At 35.8% G+C, this 23,192-nt stretch overlaps 1 protein-coding gene across 4 annotated transcripts in view; it reads left to right on the top strand.

Annotated features, from left to right (window-relative positions):
• Positions 1 to 23,192, top strand: part of Ir25a (ionotropic receptor 25a) — a 98,326-nt gene that overhangs the window by 47,322 nt on the left and 27,812 nt on the right. For all 4 annotated transcript variants that reach the window (XM_069831571.1, XM_069831562.1, XM_069831554.1 and 1 more), the window contains 4 exons: positions 6,023 to 6,246; positions 9,111 to 9,292; positions 17,433 to 17,547; positions 18,127 to 18,354. In XM_069831571.1, the coding sequence (XP_069687672.1) occupies positions 6,023 to 6,246; positions 9,111 to 9,292; positions 17,433 to 17,547; positions 18,127 to 18,354 (749 nt within the window). The remainder of the gene's footprint in view (positions 1 to 6,022; positions 6,247 to 9,110; positions 9,293 to 17,432; positions 17,548 to 18,126; positions 18,355 to 23,192) is intronic.

Consider the following 23,192-nt stretch of genomic DNA (forward strand, 5'->3'; position numbering starts at 1 on the left):
AGTCAGATTTGATAGTTGCAACTACTTATTAAATTATTGTGTTGTGCATAAGTATAAGTTCCTCTGTGAAAATGTCCTGTAAGAAAAGTGTTGTGTGGGATTTTTTACGAAGAAGCCAAATATAAGTGTGTTTATAATTTATGTGGAAAAAATTACAAAACAGGTGGAGGAACAACTAATTTTAAAAATCATCATCTTCGTAAACATCCATCGCGCTTAAAGTTAAAGGAAAATGCACAAACTAAGATATCTAAAAGAACTTTATGTAGTTTTGATGAAGCTAATGATGTTGAAATTCAGGTAAGGTAATAATTATGATTGTCAATATATTTATATTTTCAACTTAATACGCACATTGACCTACATATAAATAATTTACGATGGTATAGAGAAATACAACAAATTATTTGCAATTATTTGTAGCGCTATTTATTTTTAATGTTAAGATGCAATTCCACCCATCATTATTACCCTAATGTGAGTGAAGTCTGAAATTTCATAACCTTATTATTTTGTTTAGATACGTCGTTTATGTTCTTGAGCATGTAATGAAATCCTTTTAACTGTCCTGTGGTTGATTTTACAGTTAATTGTACATTTTTCATTGATGTGTATCGACAATAACCTCTCATTTTATTTTCTTGACAAATTTGACGAATTCCAAAGTTAAAAAAAACGGTTATTTTTGGTCGGTTAATCTCCTTCAGGTTAAGTTTTTTTTAAATAACCGATTAACTGATAACCGGTTATCTTCCAAGAACCTCCCATCCCTAATGGAGTGCGGGCGTGCATTATAGTGCTGTAGCAGCACTTGATACAGTCTTCGTGGTCGTTTTTCTTCAATTGCTGCCGCAAGGCTTCTGAGTTGTTGGCAGTAAATGTCATAAGTTATGGTTACATTTCTAGGAAGCAATTCGCAGTAAACGCGCCTTCTTTATCCCACCAGACGCATAATACGAGTATCATCTTCTGTGGTTGGACACTAACTTTCGTAGGGTTATTGTGTGTTGAAACGAAGGTACCATTTTCTTGCAGTGTTTTCTCAGATGGCATTCTCCCCTTAGTATGCACAAATATTTCGAGTCGCCTCAGCTGTTTTTGCTCCTTTATTAAACTCAACATAAGAATATGTCGGAAGTATTACTTTTTTCACTTGACACTCCATCTTCTTTAGCCTACATATTGCACAAACTTTCTTCAAATTCGCAAAATTCGAGGGCTATTTACAAGCACAACACACTAAATAACAAATGGCAAACGATAAACACTCTCCTAACAACGCAGTGTTGTGTATGACAAAAAAAAACAAACAAACAAACAAACAAAAACGCTACGAACTTATACATTAACCTAATAAATTTAGACTACTTGTTCTTATTACAGAAAAGAGCAGAGATATATTTTGGAAATAAAAGTGATACATTTCTTGTCTGGAATATACACAATGCAAAGTGTGTAATTATTCAGCTTATCACCGTTGTTTATTCTTAACGATTTTGATGAACATTTTCGTTCGATTTTGGATGTTGTATGGATTCAAGAATGTTTTCACTCCAAGTCTTTCTCCGCCTGCTCTCCTCCTTTCTCTTAGGTGGTACTTTCATCATCGTTAATTTCGGTCACGTCATTGCTCATATGACATGACCTTATTATTCTAATTCAGTGATTCCCAAACTTTCGAGATTCGCGAATCCCTTACACAAGTATCTGAATTGAGTGGTTCCCTTATTAATATAAACAAAATTTAACAACCTTAAATTAACTTAAAGTTGCTGTAGTTACGGTAAATAAACCAGGTTTAGGATTACCCTTTAAAAATGACGCAACAACTCTTAAAATATTGAAACTACACAAGTTCAAATAAGTACACATTTATTTTATATTTTAAACATTAAAACTGAAATTAAATATATGATATAAGATGAGTGGAACATAGAAAAATTCTCTCCGGCACCGGGATTTGAACCCACGTTTTCAGCTCTACGTGCTGACGCTCTGTCCACTAAGCAACACCGGATTCCCATCCCGATGTCGGATTGAATCCTCTCAGTTTAAGTTCCACCTCTTGGGTTCCCTCTAGTGGCCTACCCTCATGCACTGCGATATATGTATGTATGTATGTATGTATGTATGTATGTATGTATGTATGTATGTATGTAATGTATGTATGTATGTGTGTGTATGTATGACAGTGGCAAATTGAAAAAGTAACTACTGAAGAGGAATCGCGTCGCCAACGTTGCTCACCGGTCCATTGTCGTGAGCATTACAAAGTTGTATCTGGATGGCCGTCGATGTCACTGGGTCTCCTGTGCCACTGTGAATAATTTTCTTTCCTTGAGGCGAAGAAATTATATGAAATTAGAGAAAAGATAGCGTTAAATGGAAATCGGTGATGCAATGGAAATTGCAATGTTGAGGGAAATGTGGGAATTTCGGGAAGTATTCATTCTACTCGTATAGTATTATACAGGGCTCCAACAAAAGACTTTTTCGGTTTCGAACACGTGTCATTTACGTTCTATGAATTTGAGCTGCATGAAAATTGTAGGCCTACCAATGGAAAGAGAAATTCAAAAAGTTTAGTTCCTTACCTTAAAGATGTTCAATGTGTTCCCCATTGGTAACACTGCACACATCAAGCCTATAGTCAAGTTCCACGTAGATACGCGGATTTTCTGACTCCCAGATTCTGAGGTTATGTCTGTTCACCTTACCAGAAAGATGAAAAGTGACTTCGTCAGAAAACACCAAGAACGAATGAATTCATCATCGTTTTCAATTCTGTAGTGCTCGGGAAACGTGACACAAGTCAGTTTCCACAAACCTTTTTTGATAATTTATTGACAACTTACGGAACATCTGTTCGCTTGGAAAAAATACATAGGTATTCCTCCCATTACAATAATTCATACAGAAAAAAATCAAATCGACATAAACCAGTGTAAGTTGTCAATAAATTATCAAAAAAGGTTTGTGAAAACTGACTTATGTCACTTTTCCCAAGCACTGCAGAATTGAAGTCTGCGTAGGCCTACTTATTCAGAAATTTCTTCGTAACACTTTGTCCTCTGGTTTTAGGGCTTGCAGCAACTGTAGTTGGTACGGATGAAATCACAATCGCTTGCGAAGAATCTTGTCTTAAAATCAGTGTACCATCTATGGGTTGTAGGCCCACTGGAAGGATCTGCACCAGACTTTGTTCGGTAATGCCGTTGCACATTAATAATCGACTGGTTCACATGAAAATCAAGCTTTTCTGTCCTCTATAGGAGCCAGTTCGCCTCAACAATGAACAAATTTGTTTATATGCTCTATTATGAGGCAGTGTTATCAACTAGAAAAACAATGTTGTCACAACTAAACCTTTTGAGTTTCTCTTTCCATTGGTGCTATTTTCATGCACCTCAGATTTATGGAACGTAAATTACATTAAGAATCGCAAGTTGAAGCTTGTCACAGTTTGTTATCAACTGTTAATATTTGTTTATTCAACTTCGCAATTATTCATCGTAGCAGTCCAACCCCACCTCTTTCCCTCGCCTACCACCAATACATTCAAGGCATAGTGCAGGAATATTCGAAACATTGGTTCATCAAATTAACATACGCCTCCTAACAATAAGAAGGATTCAGAGTGTCGTAAGTGTTTGATTCGAGTGTTCAGGTTAACATTATAAGTATTTTTTAAACCGCCAGCACAGATTCACATATGAGCCACATAAAGATATGCTGCTAGTTCTAAGCCGAGAACAGCGGTCGTCAGCAGAGTGCACGCTCGGGCTAGCATCTCTTACCCGCGAGCTCTCTAGTGCATTTATGGGAGCAAACGGGTAAGCAATATTTCAGTGGCGGCTTTTCGTTCGTACCATAAATTACGTAACTCAGTGAAATTCATTAGTACTAATAGTGTAATGAAGCACCCAATGTTTACATGCGTATTTAAGTAAGCATATTTTACATAGTTAATAAATACTCAGGATTTCGTTTTTAATGTCAAATAACTTACAAAAAAAAAGTCACCTCTGAAATTGTGGAGTCGAGTCAAAGGAGGAGACAAGCCACAAATCCTGATATTTCACTGGAATATGAGGAAATAATTCCTCCGGACTAAATTCTATGACAATATTATTATTCTAATGGTAGGTAGCTGCTCAGGACAGAGTTCTTCGGCAGCGTCTATTACACATTCTTTCAACAAATCACCATCTGTGAATAGGCGGAGTTTTGTTCCAAGACGCAGAGCAATTTTGTAACTAACTCGAACATTGACATCACCTTCATGAACGTCTTCCTGTGAATAACACAAAGCACTAAAAAATCCTCAAGAACGCTAATGTCAGCAAGGCCGGCAGCATACTGCATGGAAATTCTTCCCGGTCAACCACGGACCGTCTCGGACGGTAACGACCTGTGATGTCACCTTAAGTTTCGTCCACTAGCGGACAAGATCGCACATTTCATTCTTCGCATGTGTGAAGTCTGCTGTACACTCACTCATTCACGTGATTTGCTGTATGTCCAGAGTGAGTTATGTTCAATAATATAATTTTATGCTCGACCATGCCGAAATGTAGTAATTATACACCTGGTAGCAGTCCTTTAATGCATGTCATTAAAGTACATCTATTCGTTAAAGTTCAGGTTTTCGATTATTCTCGGATATGCAATCGAAAGACAAAGAGGGGAAACGTCACGGAGGCTGGAAATCCAATACTGTCGCAGAAGGTTATGTTCTGTTACTATAATAATTAGCGTTAATTGTAAATAATATTCAAATAAATTCAATTTGTCATCTCGTTTTTCAATTCTAAATCAATTTCCAGGTTATATCAAAATTAGTTCATGTTATTCTGTAGATGATAACAAGGTCAATGACATTATTGTTCCGCGGAAAAAATCAATAGTTTCGCGTCTGCGCACATCTCACAATTTACGAGCGATGCACAAGGTCACTTCCACTCTTCAGTTAGATACGAATAAAATTAATAATTCTAAATAATTTCAAGTTAGAAATATGGTCGAGCATAAAAAGTCATATGAAACTTGCCTATAATGGTAATTAAGACGCTCGTATGAAAATTATTAAACTCGCTTGTGCTCGTTTCATAAACAAACATACTCGCGTCTTAATTACTATCATTATAGGCTCGTTGCATAATGTACTATTATTTTTACATTATATTTACGAGCATTTTCCAATTGAATTAAAAATGGATATAGACGCAGACAGACTTATCTGCATGCAAGGACCCCCACTTTTTTATTATACATTGAAAACAAATATCATTAGGAGAAATCTAATATATAAAGTACGGAAAGAAATTTTGAAAGAAATTTATGTCCTTAAGACTTCTATTTATGTAATTTTCTTCTTTAAAACGCATAAAATAATCTATCATTGCTACGATTTTATCGTCGGTTGCTATCAGGTCGCAATTGAGAATAGCAATGTATGGAAAACAAACTACGTACGTCGCGGCGAAACTCTGTTCGAAACTGCCGACAGTTCTAGAAAGACCGACCACTGGCCTAGAACATATTAAATATCAACATAACGAAATAGTTGTTTACTTTCAGAGCTCAGCACAGAGTGATTGGGTAGTAAAAGAGTGGGGGTTACTGGTAAGGGGGAGAATGACACTGTTTGATACCATGTTCAACAAGGTCAACGGTAACTTTTACATTTTCTTTTTTGCGCAGATTTATATCACCAGTTTAAGCAGAGTCAAAGTAATTATCAGGAATTGTATCGCAAGAAAAGCTGAATGAAGGTTTCGTATAGTAAATTTGTAGTGGCGAAAGAACTCTGAGCCATGTAGGCAAAATTACCAACCACATCACTTAGTTTGTTGCTGCACAAAGTTCCTTGTTTTAGGCCAGACTTCATTCAGAAACATCTGGAGAACAAGGTATCGTGACATCGGATGCTTCTCTGACAGCCAAAGCAAGACATAGAATGAAGGCCACCATAATGTATGATTTAGATATCGTATTCTACGAGTTTTGTTTTGTTCGACAGTAATGGATCACAAGTACAAATCGCTGCTGCAGAACATCCCCACACGCCACATGATCGTGAAGGTGGACATGGGAAACACCGAAGGGCAATTGAAGCGCCTGAGGGAGCGCGATATCTTCAACTACTTCATTCTGGGGCGCATCGACACCATCAAAGCGGTGCTGGACGGCGCTGAGGAAAACGGGTTCTTTGACAGGCAGTTCGCCTGGCACGGTATCACCATGGTGAGTGCTGATATTTTATTATGATTTCGGATACACGGTAGCCAATCACTTATTGTGAGCCACCGAGGCTGAGCTTGGGCCTGTGTTCGGTTACCGCGTTGCTTTTCCCCAACTGTAAATTTATGGCGAATGCCACCTAATCCTATGCCAAATTCCTGGATCCATCTCGCAAAAATATTACCTTACTTTTATCGATTCCACAGAAATAGTCACACAGTTGGTATAGCATCGTTAAATAACTGACTTTAAAAAGAATTATGGTTCGCATTTCAACTCTATACTTCTCGGAAGATGTATAACAAAGAAGTGTGGGCGAAAATGGACTTAATTTTCTAAACATCATCTCGCTGTGGTGGCGATGCGTTCTGATATCTTTGAGTGAAATAAACTTACAGTGGAGGGGAAAAATACAAGCTGACGAGAGATCTTCAAGATGTCATCGTCACCACCATAATAAAATTTTCTGTAGCGATATTTCGTCAGCATCTTTATGGTGTACATTCAATTTAAATTATATTTGGTTCTATTTTTTTTCTTATGTCTTAATCAATTTTGTCTGAAACTCTTTTATATAATTTTTCATTTTAAATGTTATTGTGAGCTATTCTGTGTCGCAGGGCAAACTCAAAATATTGAGTCAGACCAATAAATTAAATATAGGGGTGCCACTTGAAATTTCTAAAGCGGGGTGGCTGAGGGTGGGGGTGAAATCTAAAATGCAATTAAGCCTGATTTCAGACTTCCCGCTCAATATCTAAATTGACGTGTTTTTTGTTTAAATTGAATTCAGTTTAAATAATTAGTTATTTAGACTGGGAAGTTTTGAAATGATAGCCCTGTATATATATATATATATATATATATATATATATATAACACCATTAAGGTCGAAATGCATTATTTAACAAAAATATGTAGACAAATACTATATTGTTGTAACAGTATGCAAATTGTTATTTTGACTATTACACTCTTACTACGTCATACTACTTTTGACCAATAAAACGGTACGAAAGGACGTATTTCAACCAATCATGGCTGCCTATCGCACAATTTTATCGCGTCCCTAGCATTTGTTTAATTTTATCGCGTCCCTAGCATTTGTTTAATTTATCGCGTCCCTAGCATTTGTTTCTTTGTTTGCCAATATTTGAAACTGCGCTGGTCTGGACGTCAAAAATATGTATAAAATTACAAACCACTCCAGTCGATGCACAGCAGTTTCAAATATGACTCGCATTGGCATTCAAGAACAAGAATTAATAAAAATCATTGATCATACCTATGCATCTTCTGAAATCCGATTTACAAATAAATGAAGAGCACCATTCGGAAATCCTGAATAAGTTGAATACACCATGTAGGCCTAAATCAACGAGTTCCACTTCTATTATGAACACGTCCAATATAACATCAATTGAACCACCATCCACATTCAAATTTGAAAATTGTACATTCAATAATTATTCCTTTTAAAATTATTCATTCTGAAATTCTGAATAAGTTGAATACACCATGTAGGCCTAAATCAACGAGTTCCACTTCTATTACGCACACGTCCAATATAACATCAATTGAACCACCAACCACATTCAAATTTGAAAATTGTACATTCAATAATTATTCCTTTTAAAATTATTCTTGTTTATTTTTTATGTCATCGTCGTTAATTAAAACTTTTCTAACACTTGTGTATATTAGTTAGGTTATGTTATAGCTTCTGCTCTGAGAGGATAAAAAGAACTTCTGCTATATGATATTATGGATAGTCACGTATCAGAGATTGTTTAATATTAAGATTTATTGAATAGTAATCATTACAGTGTCTGTATAAAGACACTACTGCCATCTAGCATGCATCTAGCGTAATATTTGTAATGTTGAGATGGTACAATAATACATTTGAAGACAGTTGTATTTTCGTAAATCAATTAATATTTTATTGTATTGGAGTACTTCGTTACTTCTAATTTTTATATACTTTCTTCTAATCGTGTAATAGTCAATTAAATCCCACTCGAGTTTTGATTTTCTCTAGATAAATCAAAACGTCTAGTGAGATTACTGTTGGTAAAAGTGCATTCAAATCGCAATTACATAAAAATAAATCTTTCAATCTTTGTTTCCTCAAAACATGACTTTTGCTTATGGGTTCTTTTTCCGGCTACCGTCTCAATTATTAACATGTTCGATATTGAAGGAAATACAGGGGTAAAAAACATTCTCATAAGCTGTTAAAGTAGTCCGTTCCAGCAGCAGACTATGAAAAGGTTGGTATGTCTGTATAATGTAGATAGAACTTTTTGCTCGAAATTGAAAGTTATTTTGGAGTTGAACCACAGTCTAGTATATACAGTCGCGAAGCTTAATACGTAGTAAATATGCAAACATTAGATAGTTGCTCACCACTAGGATCGCTAATATCGCCTCATTACAGGCAATGCAAAATAGTACCGTCACAGTCTATTGTTTCTAGCACCCTCAAAACTCAAGCTTCGTGACTGTATATAGTAGACTGTGGTTGAACCTTTTTTTTTTACCGATCTCTATGTAACAAACTAAATTAATAAGTTATGGACATAAAATTTGCAGTATAGTTAAATCTGAGTCTCAACTATATTAGCCTATTTGCAATAATATGTTACCCATAACTCAGTTTCCATGAAAAGTGTAAATAGAACCTTTTTATTCTCATATCACGATTTGTTACAGTTCTGCAAGGCTGGTCTCCTGTGTCTGAAATTGACGTAAAGGGCAAAGAGAGAAGGTCAAAACTACTGAGAGGGACACAAATGCCTAATATAAGAAAAAAAATGATCGAACACATTAGTTGACTATATTTTAATGATTTTCGTGCGTTTCAGGAGAGCAATAGCATAACATGCAAATGCTACAACGCGACAGTATTCTACGTGAAGCCTACACCAAATCCGCAGTACACCGAAAGATTCAAAGCTCTGACGGATCAATTTGGACTAAGTAAAACTCCAGAGATCTCTAACGCCTTTTACTTTGATGTCGCTTTAAGAACAATTATAGCAACTAAGTGAGTTAACAGAATTAAACCACAGTCTAGTATATACAGTCGCGAAGTTCAATACGTAGTAAATATGCAAACATTAGGCAGTTGCTCACCACTAGGATCGCTAATATCGCCTCATTACAGGCAATGCAAAATAGTCCGTCACAGTTTATTGTTTCTAGCACCCTCAAAACTCAAGCTTCATGACTGTATATAGTAGACTGTGATTAAACTTCTCTCTCTCTCTCTCTCTCTCTCTCTATATATATATATATATATATATATATATATATATATATATATACATATACATACATATATACACACCACTCATACAATCATCCATATATCATTCCTTCCATCCGTTTATCCATCCTTTCATCCACTCAGTCTTTCTATCCATCCATCCATCCATCCCAACTATTCATTTATAATTATTAGACTTCGTGGAATTGCCACGAGAATCGTAAGGTTTACTACGCACGCGGTATAGTCTGTATGAGAAGGGGGCGTGCAACGGATGGAATATGCCTCTTACGTAAACACTGAGCAGTATACTACGGTTACAATAAAACCTGTATCCTGCATTCAAGAAATATAATGAATGATCATTGAAGTAGGAAACGTCTATAAACATGTAAATACACAATTATTTTGTAGTGAGATATATTAACTCTTAAAATTTAATGTAATATACTCACATCATCCTTGAATATGTGCATTGCAGTGAAGAGTTACGTACATTTTGAGCGACTGCAAAGTAACCTCCTCCGATGGTCACTTAAACAGTTTTTTTATTGGGAAAATATACGTTAAACAACACATGATGTAATACGTGCATATATGAAGAACGGAAAATCACTACTTTTTAGTACACCAACTTCAGACGTCTTGTCGTGACCTGATAGTACATCATTTATAATACGAAGTTGTGAATAGGCAGAATTTTTAGCAATAATGTTTCTCAACTTGCATTTCACTTTTTCTGAAATTAGTGAATTGTTATTTTAGATAACGGTTTGTGATACTTTATACACTATATTGACGACTCTAACAGGGTGATGCTTTTGAACACGATTTTAAAATTAGAATCAATGAACAGAATACCTTCCAATAGCTATTCAGAAGGCAATGATTTTACAGCTAAAACAGTGGAATTGTCTGTGCTATCCAGTGCATCAATTACCTCCATTACTTTGCCGTAATATTTCGCTTAATAATAATTAACAGCATCCAACCACGTTTTCCAACGGGTCAAGACTGGCTGCGGGGGTAAGGATATTCCAGTGGCAATTGTTTGGAACAGCAACACTCTCATTGTAGTATGTTTGACTGAATTCTTGTCTGCAGTGAAATGTTAAGCTTTGACTATTCCAACCACAGTAATGCAAAAAAACAAGTGCTTACATAGGTATATATTAGCTGTAGCTGCTATATTATATATTTGGACCGGTCACATCTCTTAACATGAACTGCTTATACTACGAGACCGGGAGGTCGCTCACCTCTTCTATACTACCGTACATCGGCAACCTGATTGCATGCTGCGTGTGGCAATTCAACGAAGTCTAATAATTATGTTCTCCAGTTCACCCGTCTTTCTGTCATCCTTGTCTATGTGCCTGTAAATGCGTCCATTTATGATTTATTAATGTTCTATGAATGTCTTAATGCTGATTGACTTTTATTGGTATTTAAGTTTCTTTCATTATATTCACTCCTATTGTATGGAATATTACATCATAAGTACTGAAAGTTCTATCTAACCCATTCACAAACAACTACATTGCCTTATTTTGCTTATTTTACTGTGTACGGTAAGCCATTGTTTTAGTATCCATATTGTAATTTATTCTTCCATATTAGGCTTAAGTAGAGTACTTCCTATTACTGGTTACTGAAGAGAAAACAAGCGGAAGGAATGTGACCTTGACTGTGGATGCTAATTGTTACAAACATTGCTGAAATAAGCATCCTAGTAGCCAGGTTATTACTAATGCCGGAAACATTAGTAAAAATATGCGTATGGAAATTAAATGATAAGTAACTATTAATAATTGGTTAATCTAGTGAGAATTTTAAATAATAGGTTGACTTCTCACTTCCTAAGCACAGGAGCAATGGTCAGAAACTGATGAAGTCTGCATATTTTTTACTAAATAGTATCGCTACGGTACTGTGTCACATAATGTAAGCATTCATATCACTGAAGTACATCCCACTGCTGCTTCATCTCGTGTGTAACAAACAATGTACTTTATAGTTTGTTTCTTGCATTTATTTTCCACCATAAGTGTAATAAGAATAATATTTTCAATTGCATAGAATATTTTGATTTAGATTTCTTTTCCACTCAACGCATTGAATAAAGCTTCATTAAATTAATAATAATAATAATAATAATAATAATAATATAATAATAATATAATAATAATAATAATTCCAGATGTATAAATTATATCTTACGTAGCCTAACGTTTTTAGACTGTTATGTGAGACACATATAGTTATACTTTCCCATTATACATTTTACTCCATCGCATAAAAATGCCAAAATAATTGTGCATGACAGATTGTTACATCTAGTCCACAGAAAAAAAAATAAATTTTGTGAATTATGTTTATGTTAAATTCTTTAAGTGTAGCTTGTGGGGGGAAATAAGAAATTATTGCAGTGAATACACTTAAGGAATGAAAATGTATAAACTGTAATGATATTGATGATGTGTGTTGTTTATAACAGTGCGACAAAAATAACGTAATATTTAGACCTTTCAGTGTTATTTTCTGAAGTGATCTTGCATATAAATAGGAGAAATAAATAATACATTATTGAATGGCAATATGAAAACGTGGCTGAAATTTGTATATGTTCAATTTTTAATAGTTGACTTAATAATATTATGAGTGCAACTGAACTTGGCACTAAGTAGGAATTATATTTTTGTGTTATTCCTAGTGATAAAATTAGACTTCGAAATGATGGATACTAGAGGCAGCAAGCTCTTCACTAGGACCACATGCACGCAAGAGTAATCGTAGTTCAGTGATTTTTGTTTTATTTTGAATATTGATACCGCTCCCAAAATACCTCTGTTTATTTTATTCAATATGCCATAATTCCAGTTTCACCATTAAAACACACAAGAAATGTCACAGAGGATATCTGAATTACGGAAATGAATACAATATCTTCCCTCTACATAAAATTCACTATGGATAATATAATCTAAAATTTTCTTTCGAAAAGCTTGTTTGTTTCTTAGTAACTATTCCTTTTACCCCTCGATATTCCAATTATTAATTCCAGTTGAAGTGGAAACTAAAGTTTAAAAAATTACATATCTCACTGTAATAAATGTGCTTTGAATGGAGAAAGTTACACAACACAGAACTGCACGCATTGTATTCTTCACCTGACATAATTAGGAACATTAAATCCAGACGTTTGAGATGGGCAGGGCATGTAGCACGTATGGGCGAATCCAGAAATGCATATAGAGTGTTAGTTGGGAGACCGGAGGGAAAAAGACCTTTAGGGAGGCCGAGACGTAGATGGGAGGATAATATTAAAATGGATTTGAGGGAGGTGGGGTATGATGATAGAGACTGGATTAATCTTGCTCAGGATAGGGACCGCTGGCGGGCTTATGTGAGGGCGGCAATGAACCTTCGGGTTCCTTAAAAGCCATTTGTAAGTAAGTAAGTAAGTAAGTAAGTAATAAATGTGCTTTATTTGTATTCATGTAATTTATCAGTGCTTATTTAGATATCATAAGAAAAAGGGAGACAGACCACGATTTCTGTTTTAGATATTATTACTTTTACCAACAAGTAAAGAGATAGGTTTGGAAGTAAATCCGGAAAAGACAAAGTATATGATTATGTCTCGTGACCAGAATATTGTACGAAATGGAAATATAAGAATTGGAAATTTATCTTTTGAAGAGGTGGAGAAGTTCAAATATCTTGGAGCAACAATAACAAATGTAAATGATACTCGGGAGGAAAATAAACACAGAATAAATATGGGAAATGCCTGTTATTATTCGGTTGAAAAGCTTTTATCATCCAGTCTGCTGTCAAAAAATCTGAAAGTTAGAATTTATAAAACAGTTATATTACCGGTTGTTCTTTATGGTTGTGAAATTTGGACTCTCACTTTGAGAGAGGAACATAGGTTAAGGGTGTTTGAGAATAAGGTGCTTAGGAAAATATTTGGGGCTAAGAGGGATGGAGAAAGTTACACAACACAGAATTGCACGCATTGTATTCTTCACCTGACGTAATTAGGAACATTAAATCCATACGTTTGAGATGGGCAGGGCATGTAGCACGTATGGGCGAATCCAGAAATGCATATAGAGTGTTAGTTGGAAGGCCGGAGGGAAAAAGACCTTTAGGGAGGCCGAGACGTAGGTGGGAAGATAATATTAAAATGGATTTGAGGGAGGTGGGATATGATGATAGAGAATGGATTAATCTTGCTCAGGATAGGGACCGATGGCGGGCTTATGTGAGGGCGGCAAGTAACCTCCTGGTTCCTTAAAAGCCAGTAAGTAAGTAAGTATTACTTTTACCAAATCAGTACCTAGACATTGAATTGTTGTTAATAGATTTGTAGAAATAATTATTTGAATACAGATTAAATATTCACTGTTAGACATACAAACGTCCGTAAATTAGTGTTTCATGGATTATATTGACATTAGAAAAGCATGCGAATAATAATAATAATAATAATAATAATAATAATATGCATCAATCAAGAAACTTTTAATAATACATTATTTACAAGCATTTCGTTATATATAGGTATCTGAAGAAAGAAAAAATCTTAAGAAATCGCAAGAAAATTGTAAAACATAGGATTAATAAATAATATCACACTTAAAGTAAGCAACCGAAATACTGAGATGGGCGCTGTTAAAACAAAATAAAAGCGAAAAGTTTAATATAAGTTCATGTTCTTTAGCCCATAGAAGCCGGAAGACTTATACCACTATTGCACGCAAATGCTAACTCTTAACCAGAAGTTCGTATACCTGCATAATCGGGTAAATTCGTATGGGTTCGTTATCCGAGCGGTTTAAGCCGCACAAGATATGTCCGGCCAGCATATCGTGTCTAAGATCGCAGGCTCGCGCCCCGGCCACTGCAGTCAATTGAGCCTGTGGTAAAGGATGGGGAGGGCCCATGTAAAACAATCGGTGTAATGGTACGCATGGAAGCTGACAGGGTTTCAGTTGAAATGATTTTGCTCCTTTTTAGGGAAAAAAAAATACAAAAAAATTTGTTTTAATCAAGTACAATGTCCTTAATGTTAGGCTATATAAAATTAAAGAATATCGACGTATTTTATATAGCTATAACATAAAATTTATAACATATTATATCACGTCATGAACATAATACTAGCTGGCCACTATAATGGACGCACGGCTTCTAAGGGTTAATTTTAGAATGTTTGTTAAAATGATTTCAGTTTTGAATATCTCTCTCCTGAATCCGCCATTGATTTGATTTGCGGGTAGTCTACATAGTGCTTTGACATGAATTTCTGTAAATCTATCTGTTTAAGACACTTTGTCAAAGTGAGTCGTAGAAGGTATCTGCCATAGTCGTGGTTCGACTTTTCTACAATGGCCGGATCATTGACAGCTCACCAGAAGGTTGAAGTTAAAGATCGCTTGACTCATGTTAATGAACGTTCAAATTGGAAGGTAGCTTGGAGTTTAGCGTGGTGATGGCTGTGTGCAACACAGGAGAATCGAGCGCTTCATCTTGAAGACGTTATTTTCATACAAGGCAGAACAAGAATTTTTGTGCCGAAGTGCAGGGGATCATGTTCAGTGTTTAATCTGTAAACAGTTTTCGAAAATGAAAAAGAAAATAATATTCAGAAGTACTAAGAAATAAGCATAAGGGAAAATATGAAAATGCTAGTGAAGACGATCGAGAAAAATTGGTCAAACGTTTACAAACAGACGTAACTGCGGCGAAATAAACATGTCGAAAGTTCTATTTAAGGCTGGTTATGGTTCAGCGTATTTAATTGCTGTATTCTAATTCAGAAGATAAGTTTTTTGTTTTACTGTTTCTTCAGTTTACTTTTTTGAAAGTGTATAAAACAACGTTGTTATTGTAATATTATGGTAGGCCTACAGTTTTTTAAGTGCCAAAAATGTACAACCTTAGTAATTTGTGAAAACCGAAAGGTTTTTTTCTTCCAGTTGTCAAGTACAATTCCATACTGTACAATACTTATGAACATAGAGACTTTCTTGTACAACATTTGAATTGTAAGATCAGTGTAATTTCAGTGATGTTAAAAAGCGAATATTTGCTATACTTAAAATAATAAGTTTGAACGCATTATTCATTATGTGAGGTGGGAAATCATATATTATGTAATTAACTACTTTGGTATTTTAAAATAAGTATGTTTAATATTAGTTTCTTAGTTTCCGAGTAAATGGCTTTTGTGAATCTATTTACGAGGGCTATTCATAAAGTAACTTCCGTTTTCATATAGCGTGCATAACAACAGAGACAGTGGCGCCGCTCTTGCGGTGGAGTGTACCTTGAAGCAGTAGCCTATGCGTCGAGCAGCGGTAGAATCAAGGTCGTGTCTTTGTTCCTCTCTGAGCCACGTGCTGTCAAAATGTGTGCTGCAATCGCAAGATACGTTCTGTAATAAGAATTCTTGTGGCCAAAAACTGTAAAGCTAGTGAAATCCATCGCCAACTTTTTGAAGTTTATGGGCCAGACGTAAGGAGTGAAGGTGGTGTAAGACAATGGTGCCTTATGTTAAAAAATGGGAGAACCAATGTCCATGATGAAGAGAGAAGTGGTCGACCGAGTATCGTGAATGCAGATCTGATTCGTTTGGTTGACGAAAGGGTTAGAGCAAACCTCAGGTTCACCATGTCGGAGCTTAGTGAGGATTTTCCACAGATTAGTCGTACTCTTCTGTACGAAGTGACTACCGAAGATTTGGGCTACCGGAAACTTTCTGCCAGATGGGTGCCTAAACTCCTTTCTGAGGAACTAAAGGTTCAGCGGATGGGAGCAGCACTGTCCTTTCTTGAGCGTTACGAAAGAGAAGGTGATGCTATTCTCGATCAGATTGTGACAGGAGATGAGACTTGGGTGCGGTATGTGAATGCAGAAACAAAGTTTCAATCAATGCAATGGGGCCATACTCACTCCCCGAAAAAAAAAAAAAAAACCCACAAAGTGTCGTCAAACACTTTCCACGAGGAAACTCACGGCAACTGTCTTCTTGGACAGAAAAGAAATTTTGCTAGTGGAGTTCTTGGAGAGGAATGCCACAATTAACGCTGAGCGTTACTGTAACACACTAACAAACTTGAAAAGGGCCATTCAAAAGAAACGTCGTGGCATGTTGAGCTCTGGGGTGATTTTCCTGCATGACAACGCTTGGTCGCATACATCGCGTCGTACTGCGACCAAACTGCAAGAGTTCAATTCCCTATAGCCCAGATTTGGCGCCCAGCGATTACAATCTCTTCATGCACATGAAGACGTGGCTTGGCTCGAAGCTCTTTGACGATGACGAAGAGTTGAAAACCAGCGTCGTAGATTGGCTTCAGTCATAGGCGGCCGAATTCTACGATTGCGGAATTTCAAAGCTCGTCAAACGCTACGACAAGTGTCTCAATGTGACTGGAAACTATGTGGAAAAATAAACTAGAGTGTATACTTTCAAACGTATTGTAACCCAATTCTGTAACGTCATTCACAGGTTTGTAAAAAATAAACTGAAGTTACTTTATGAATAGCCCTCGTAAACATGAACGAACGTATTGAGCACAAAGCTCTGAACTTTACGTATAGTATCGTAAACTGAACGTAAGAATGCTGTGACATTTGTAAGTTTCCCAAGGAGCAGTTCGTAGTAGTTTATTTTTATAGGTATCAGTGCCTACATCGATCCCGGACCGTATTCGACGACGTCACCAGGAGACTGTTGCTATGATTGCCGCGCTCGCCACAACCATCTCGTAGAGGCCGATGCCCTTGACAAGACTGGTTTAAGATGTATAATGGAAAAGCATTTGCAACTAATGTTAAAGATAACATTTATCATCTTTGTGACAACTTCATAAGATAACTGTGAAACTGTTCTGTTTTAATATAGGAAACTTATTGACGACAACGGAGAAGGTTACCGGAAGGAGTATGTCACCTGCAACGATTACGATGAGAACACTCCTATTACGAGAAGTCTAAACTTAGCGGACGCATTCACTTCGGTAATTGTTACATTTAAGTTTAATCATGCCTTAGTGGCAAATAAACATACCTGTTTAAAAAAAACTTTGAATGTTACGGACAGGCAGACAAACAAATAGGATTCATGTATGATCACAGTCTAGTATATATAGTCACGAAGCTCAATACGTAGTAAATATGCATCCATATATAGTTGCTAACCACCAGGATCGCTAATATCGCCTCATTACAGTCAATGCGAAATAGTACCGGCACAGTCTATTGTTTCTAGAACCCTCGCAACTCAAGCTTCGTGACTGTATATACTAGACTGTGGTATGATTGGATAGAGAGTTAGCATTACACTGTGAGCAGATGAAAGTGTTATTAAACAACCTATTCTTCTATTATCAGTGAAAGTCAATATATTCATTCATAGTGTTCTGCCAAAGGGCAGATTTTTCACTGCAAATCCAGCATTCTCCAATTTTTCCTATTTTCCGTCTACCTCTTAGTCTTCACACATGATCTATGTATCTTATTTTTGTCTGTCATATGATATCTTCTTCTGTCTCGAATTGAAAGTCAATACATTCTCTGAATAACGTTTCTGATTTTAGGTTTCAGAACCATATTCCTATGGACCCATCAATATTGAAAGCAACGGGAAGAGTATGATGGAGTTCGAAATGGAAATGGAGACTGTGACCATCTTAGAAAACACTGCATTGAAAAAAGAACATGTGGCTAATTGGAAGGCTGGTCTAATGAATGCCCTAGATGTTAAGGATGGTAAAACGATGAATCAACATTCTGCGGTGACCGTGTATCGTATTGTGACTGTAGTGGTCAGTATCAACTTGAAAACTAACGTATGAACACAACCTCATAACGTTACATAACGTAGTACTCTTAAATGCAGTTAATTTTATGAAATAAACGTTTTTATGTGTTACTTAAAAAAATTGCATTGTTCACGTCTCAGATCTATTTAGCCCCAGTAGGAATAAGACATGTGGTACTATGATAAGTAAAGAAAAATGCTGTATGGACTAATTACGGTTCTATTTCGAACAGCTTGTTGCGATCTTCAGCAAAGGAAATTTTGCGTGTAATAAACTTTCGATCAGTGCATCAAGTTAGGGCATGTCTTCACTGAGCTCCTTAAACTGTAGGCCCATGTTTACCTGTTCCTCCGAGCTTGTTGAATTTCTCTCTGCTTCTTGTTTCAATTCACAAAGTTCGAGAGCTAAGAAGTAGACTATAGGCTATATTTAAAAATTGCAAAATTCAGAAATCAACGGTGCCATTATTAATTATATACATTCTGTCATTAGACTTTCAGCGTAGCTACTATTTACATAAATTGTTAAAGTGTCAAGAAAGGGGACAAGACTAACTGTGATAACTTTCGAGGAATATTACTTTTGTTGACGTCGTATAAAAGTTTGTCCCATATTCTTTTGAGAAGATTAACTCCGTACATAGATGAAATTATTGGGGATCATTAGTGTGGTTTTAGGCGTAATACATAGACTATTGATCAGATGTTTTGTATTCGACAGATATTGGAGAAAAAATGGGAGTATAAGAGTACATCAGTTATTCATAGATTTCAAAAAGGCATATGACTCGGTTAAGAGAGAAGTTTTATATAATATTCTGATTGAATTTGGTATTCCCAAGAAACTAGTTCGATTAATTAAAATGTGTCTTAGTGAACCTTACAGCAGAGTCCGTATAGGCTAGTTTCTATCTTATGCTTTTCCAATTCACTACGGGCTAAAGCAAGGAGGTGCATATCACCTTTGCTTTTTAACTTTGCTCTAGAATATGCCATCAGGAACGGGTTACATCAGCTTCTTGTCTATGCGGATGACTTGAATATGTTAGGAGAAAATCCACAAACGATTAGGGAAAACACGGAAATTTTACTTGAAGCAAGTTAAACGATAGGTTTGGAAGTAAATTCTGAAAAGACAAAGTATATGATTATGTCTCGTGACCAAAATATTGTACGAAATGGAAACATAAAAATTGGAGATTTCAGTGGCGTATACTGGTTAAAGGGTTTGGGCTACCACTGACCCTATTATTACACAAAATATATTTTAAAATCCCTATAATAAAATTCCTTACATATTTATGTGAATTCCAGACATCTTGATTGGGACGAAAATACGTTGATGACTTCGTCCTTGAAATTGCAGTTGGACCACTTGCAAAGTTTCTGTAGAAATGAGTTTTCAATGGATATTAGTGCCAAGCCGGATAAACGTTCTTGTGTATGAGTTGATCTACAGTAGGATTTTATTCTCTTCAACGCAGAAAATGTTCTTTCTACCGATGCTGACGTAGCTGGTATTGTCACAATTAATGTTGCCAATTTAAGGACTTCAGAAATAACTTGGTTCAGCTGGTTTTCATATATGACAGATAATATTTCATGGATAGGTTTGTTCGAAAAATCAAAGACTTCTGCTGAATATATTACACTTAATTCATTTTTCAAACGTACTTGATCAAAGTGACTGTTATAGGACTGAAATAATTTGTTTAGTGCCTCATTCGGGAAGTTTTCTCTATAAGCAGAACATTTTTGAGATTCTAGAAGATGTGTGAACTGAAGCTTTCCATAATCAGAAAATCTGTCAGTAATTTCCATGTGCATACGATCTAGTATGCTGTAGTACAGCTGCCTGTATTTCAATTCATCATCTCCTTTTCTTCGCTTTAATGGTGGTTCCATTGTATTGGCTGAAGAATTTTCATTTTCCATATTACTCCATATGGACGGAAACCCACTACGTCTGAATTCGGATATAGTATTTTTTTTTTAACTTTGATACCTCTTGCGAGTAGTATGCTATGTCTAGACTTTTTGTCTGAAGAATATTGTAGAGCACATCTGTATGTGCGAACACTCTAGCATAGACTTCAAGAAGAAATATATTCTGAAACTGTGTGAAAAAATTCAAATATCCTTGAGCCTGCACATTTACAGCATCATCCCAGTTTTCTTCAGAGTCATTACAAATGATATTTTTAAAGAAAGCAGTCCGTTTTTCTCTGTATTCCTTTATTGTATTTACAAGCCGAGATGTAAAATTTAATCTAGTTGGTGCTACTTTTGGGAGTTTCTTGTTCATAAATTCCTTGAGTTTTCTTATCTTTTAGGAGATGATGAGAAAAATGCAGCAAAACCCGACAGTGTTTTGAAAAAAAATGCGGCATTCTGGAATGGATGAAGTAGTTTGTTGCAAAACTAAATTGAGAACATGGCTGTAACAATGGACAAATAGTGCTTGAGGATACTTTTCTTGAACTTTTGTTTTTAAGCCATTAATATTTCCCGCCATAACTGAAGCACCATCGTATGTCTGTGCAATTAACTTATTGCCGACATTGTATTCTGCTATAACACCTTCCACATGCTGAAACAAAGCAGCAGCAGTTTTGTCCGAACTGACATTTGTGAATCCTATAAACCGTTCTTGAACATTGGCAGTACTGTCGACGTATCTTAAAACAGTGGATAATTGACTCTGATTAGAGCAGTAACTTGTTTCATCAACAACAATGGCCACAAAAGGTTTTATGTTCTTTATCATAACCCCACTTATAGCAAATATTAAGTCATTCTGAATTGCGAGAGAAGTACCACGAAATACTGTTGAACTCTCAAGATGATTGGCCAGTAAATGGTCAAATTCACTTAAGGAACTTAAATATTCAATATAATTTCCTATATTGTCTGATTCCACACTCTCGTTATGACCCCGAAAAGCCAATTCTTGTTTTCCTAGAAAGCAGACTGCGTTAATAAGACGCAGTAAAATCTCCCGATTTTTTTTTCACAAGAGCATTGTGTTGGTTGATGTGTAGAGCTTTTCGCTTATCTAGCTGTAAATCAATTCTTGTCTTCCCAAAATTTGCAAAGTTCATGCTACTACAAATATGAGCTTTTAATTTGTCGTATTCTAGGACTGCCGTTCGAAGGGAGTTCATATTAGAAAACCCCTCTTTTGACCACACATTAGTTTCGCGGCTAAATAACAAACATGGCCAGCAAAATAGTTTAGACAGTTTAGAAGTACCACACAACCAATTCCACTTACCATATGATGTTGAAGTGAAATGGCGTGTGTACTCTCGCTGTTTTTCTTTTACGTCCATGGACAAATTTAACTCAGGAGTTGGTCTTTCCATTTTCACAATTTCAACTTTCTCGTTGTTATGTACGACGGTTAAAAAGGCACTTTTAATAAACCTTCTATTACACAGTCATTTTCAACACAAACCTCTCCAGAAACTTGTTCTGCCATATTTTTCACAATATCACTTAACTGGGAAATTAAAAACTTAATAATTCACAATTAATATAACTCTTAGACACTCGAACAAATCACAGATTTAAAATAATGCACTGCAAGAACACAATCACATTCAATTGCTAACGTACTAAGCGTATTGCTGCTTCGCGCCTGCGAAGAAACCGATCATGAGAGCGGCAACTCGCCCGCCTACAGTGCACGATGGAAACAGGAGGGAGCGGGGGGGACGGGCAGTTGTGCGAAGGACAGCGTGAGCGAAACGGTCACAGGCTACCTCACGTAGCAAGCGGTTTCTCCAGCGATGCCGCCTTGACAACTTGTTTCTTTTCGAGAGCAGAGAGCGCATATAAATCTAACAATTACTTTAATTTTAATTACTATGGTAAAACTAATAATACAAAATTATTACATTATGTTATATTATAAACTTTTTCTTTTGTAATTTCCTTGGGCTACCGCCGGTAGCACCGGTAGTCCGCAAAATACGCCCCTGGGAGATTTATCCTTCGAAGAAGTGGAAAAATTCAAATATCTTGGAGCAACAGTAACAAATATAAATGACACTCGGGAGGAAATTAAACGCAGAATAAATATGGGAAATGCCTGTTATTATTCGGTTGAGAAGCTTTTGTCATCTAGTCTGCTGTCAAAAAATCTGAAAGTTAGAATTTATAAAACAGTTATATTACCGGTTGTTCTTTATGGTTGTGAAACTTGGACTCTGAGAGAGGAACAGAGATTAAGGATGTTTGAGAATAAGGACTCATTTAAAGTTTGTGTGACTGCAACCTGTGTATATTTTTGTGTGACTTTACTTCGTTTATAGTGTTTTTTTTTCCTTTTTATTTCTGTTATTGTATTTGTATTCCTGGTGTTGTGGAAGAGAAGGCCTGATGGCCTTAACTACACCAGAATAAATAAATAAATAAATAAATAAATAAATAAATAAATAAATAAATAAATAAATAAATAAATATTGATACTACCCTAGTTACAAAATTAGATCACAGTTAATCTCCTGGTCTTTTAATCTCTTCATACAGGAAATAACATATGCAGGAGAGCGCATGGTTTTTAAACTGGCGTTATAACGGTAATATTATTTATCTACTTCGTTCCATAGATGAGGCAATATTAAGCACATTCCTTTCACGGTTGATCTCCTGGTTGGAGAACAGTATCAGGGCTGGGCACCGGAAGCGAATTCAGACTCTACGCGGTGTTTGTTGCAATAATATTGAAATAAAATTGGTAGGCTTACATGTAATAAGTGTAAACTATTATTATTATTATTATTATTATTATTATTATTATTATTATTATTATTATTATTATTATTATTATTAGCAGTA

The sequence above is a fragment of the Periplaneta americana genome, chromosome 1 (assembly GCF_040183065.1).
Source record: "Periplaneta americana isolate PAMFEO1 chromosome 1, P.americana_PAMFEO1_priV1, whole genome shotgun sequence".
NCBI lineage: Eukaryota > Metazoa > Arthropoda > Insecta > Blattodea > Blattidae > Periplaneta > Periplaneta americana.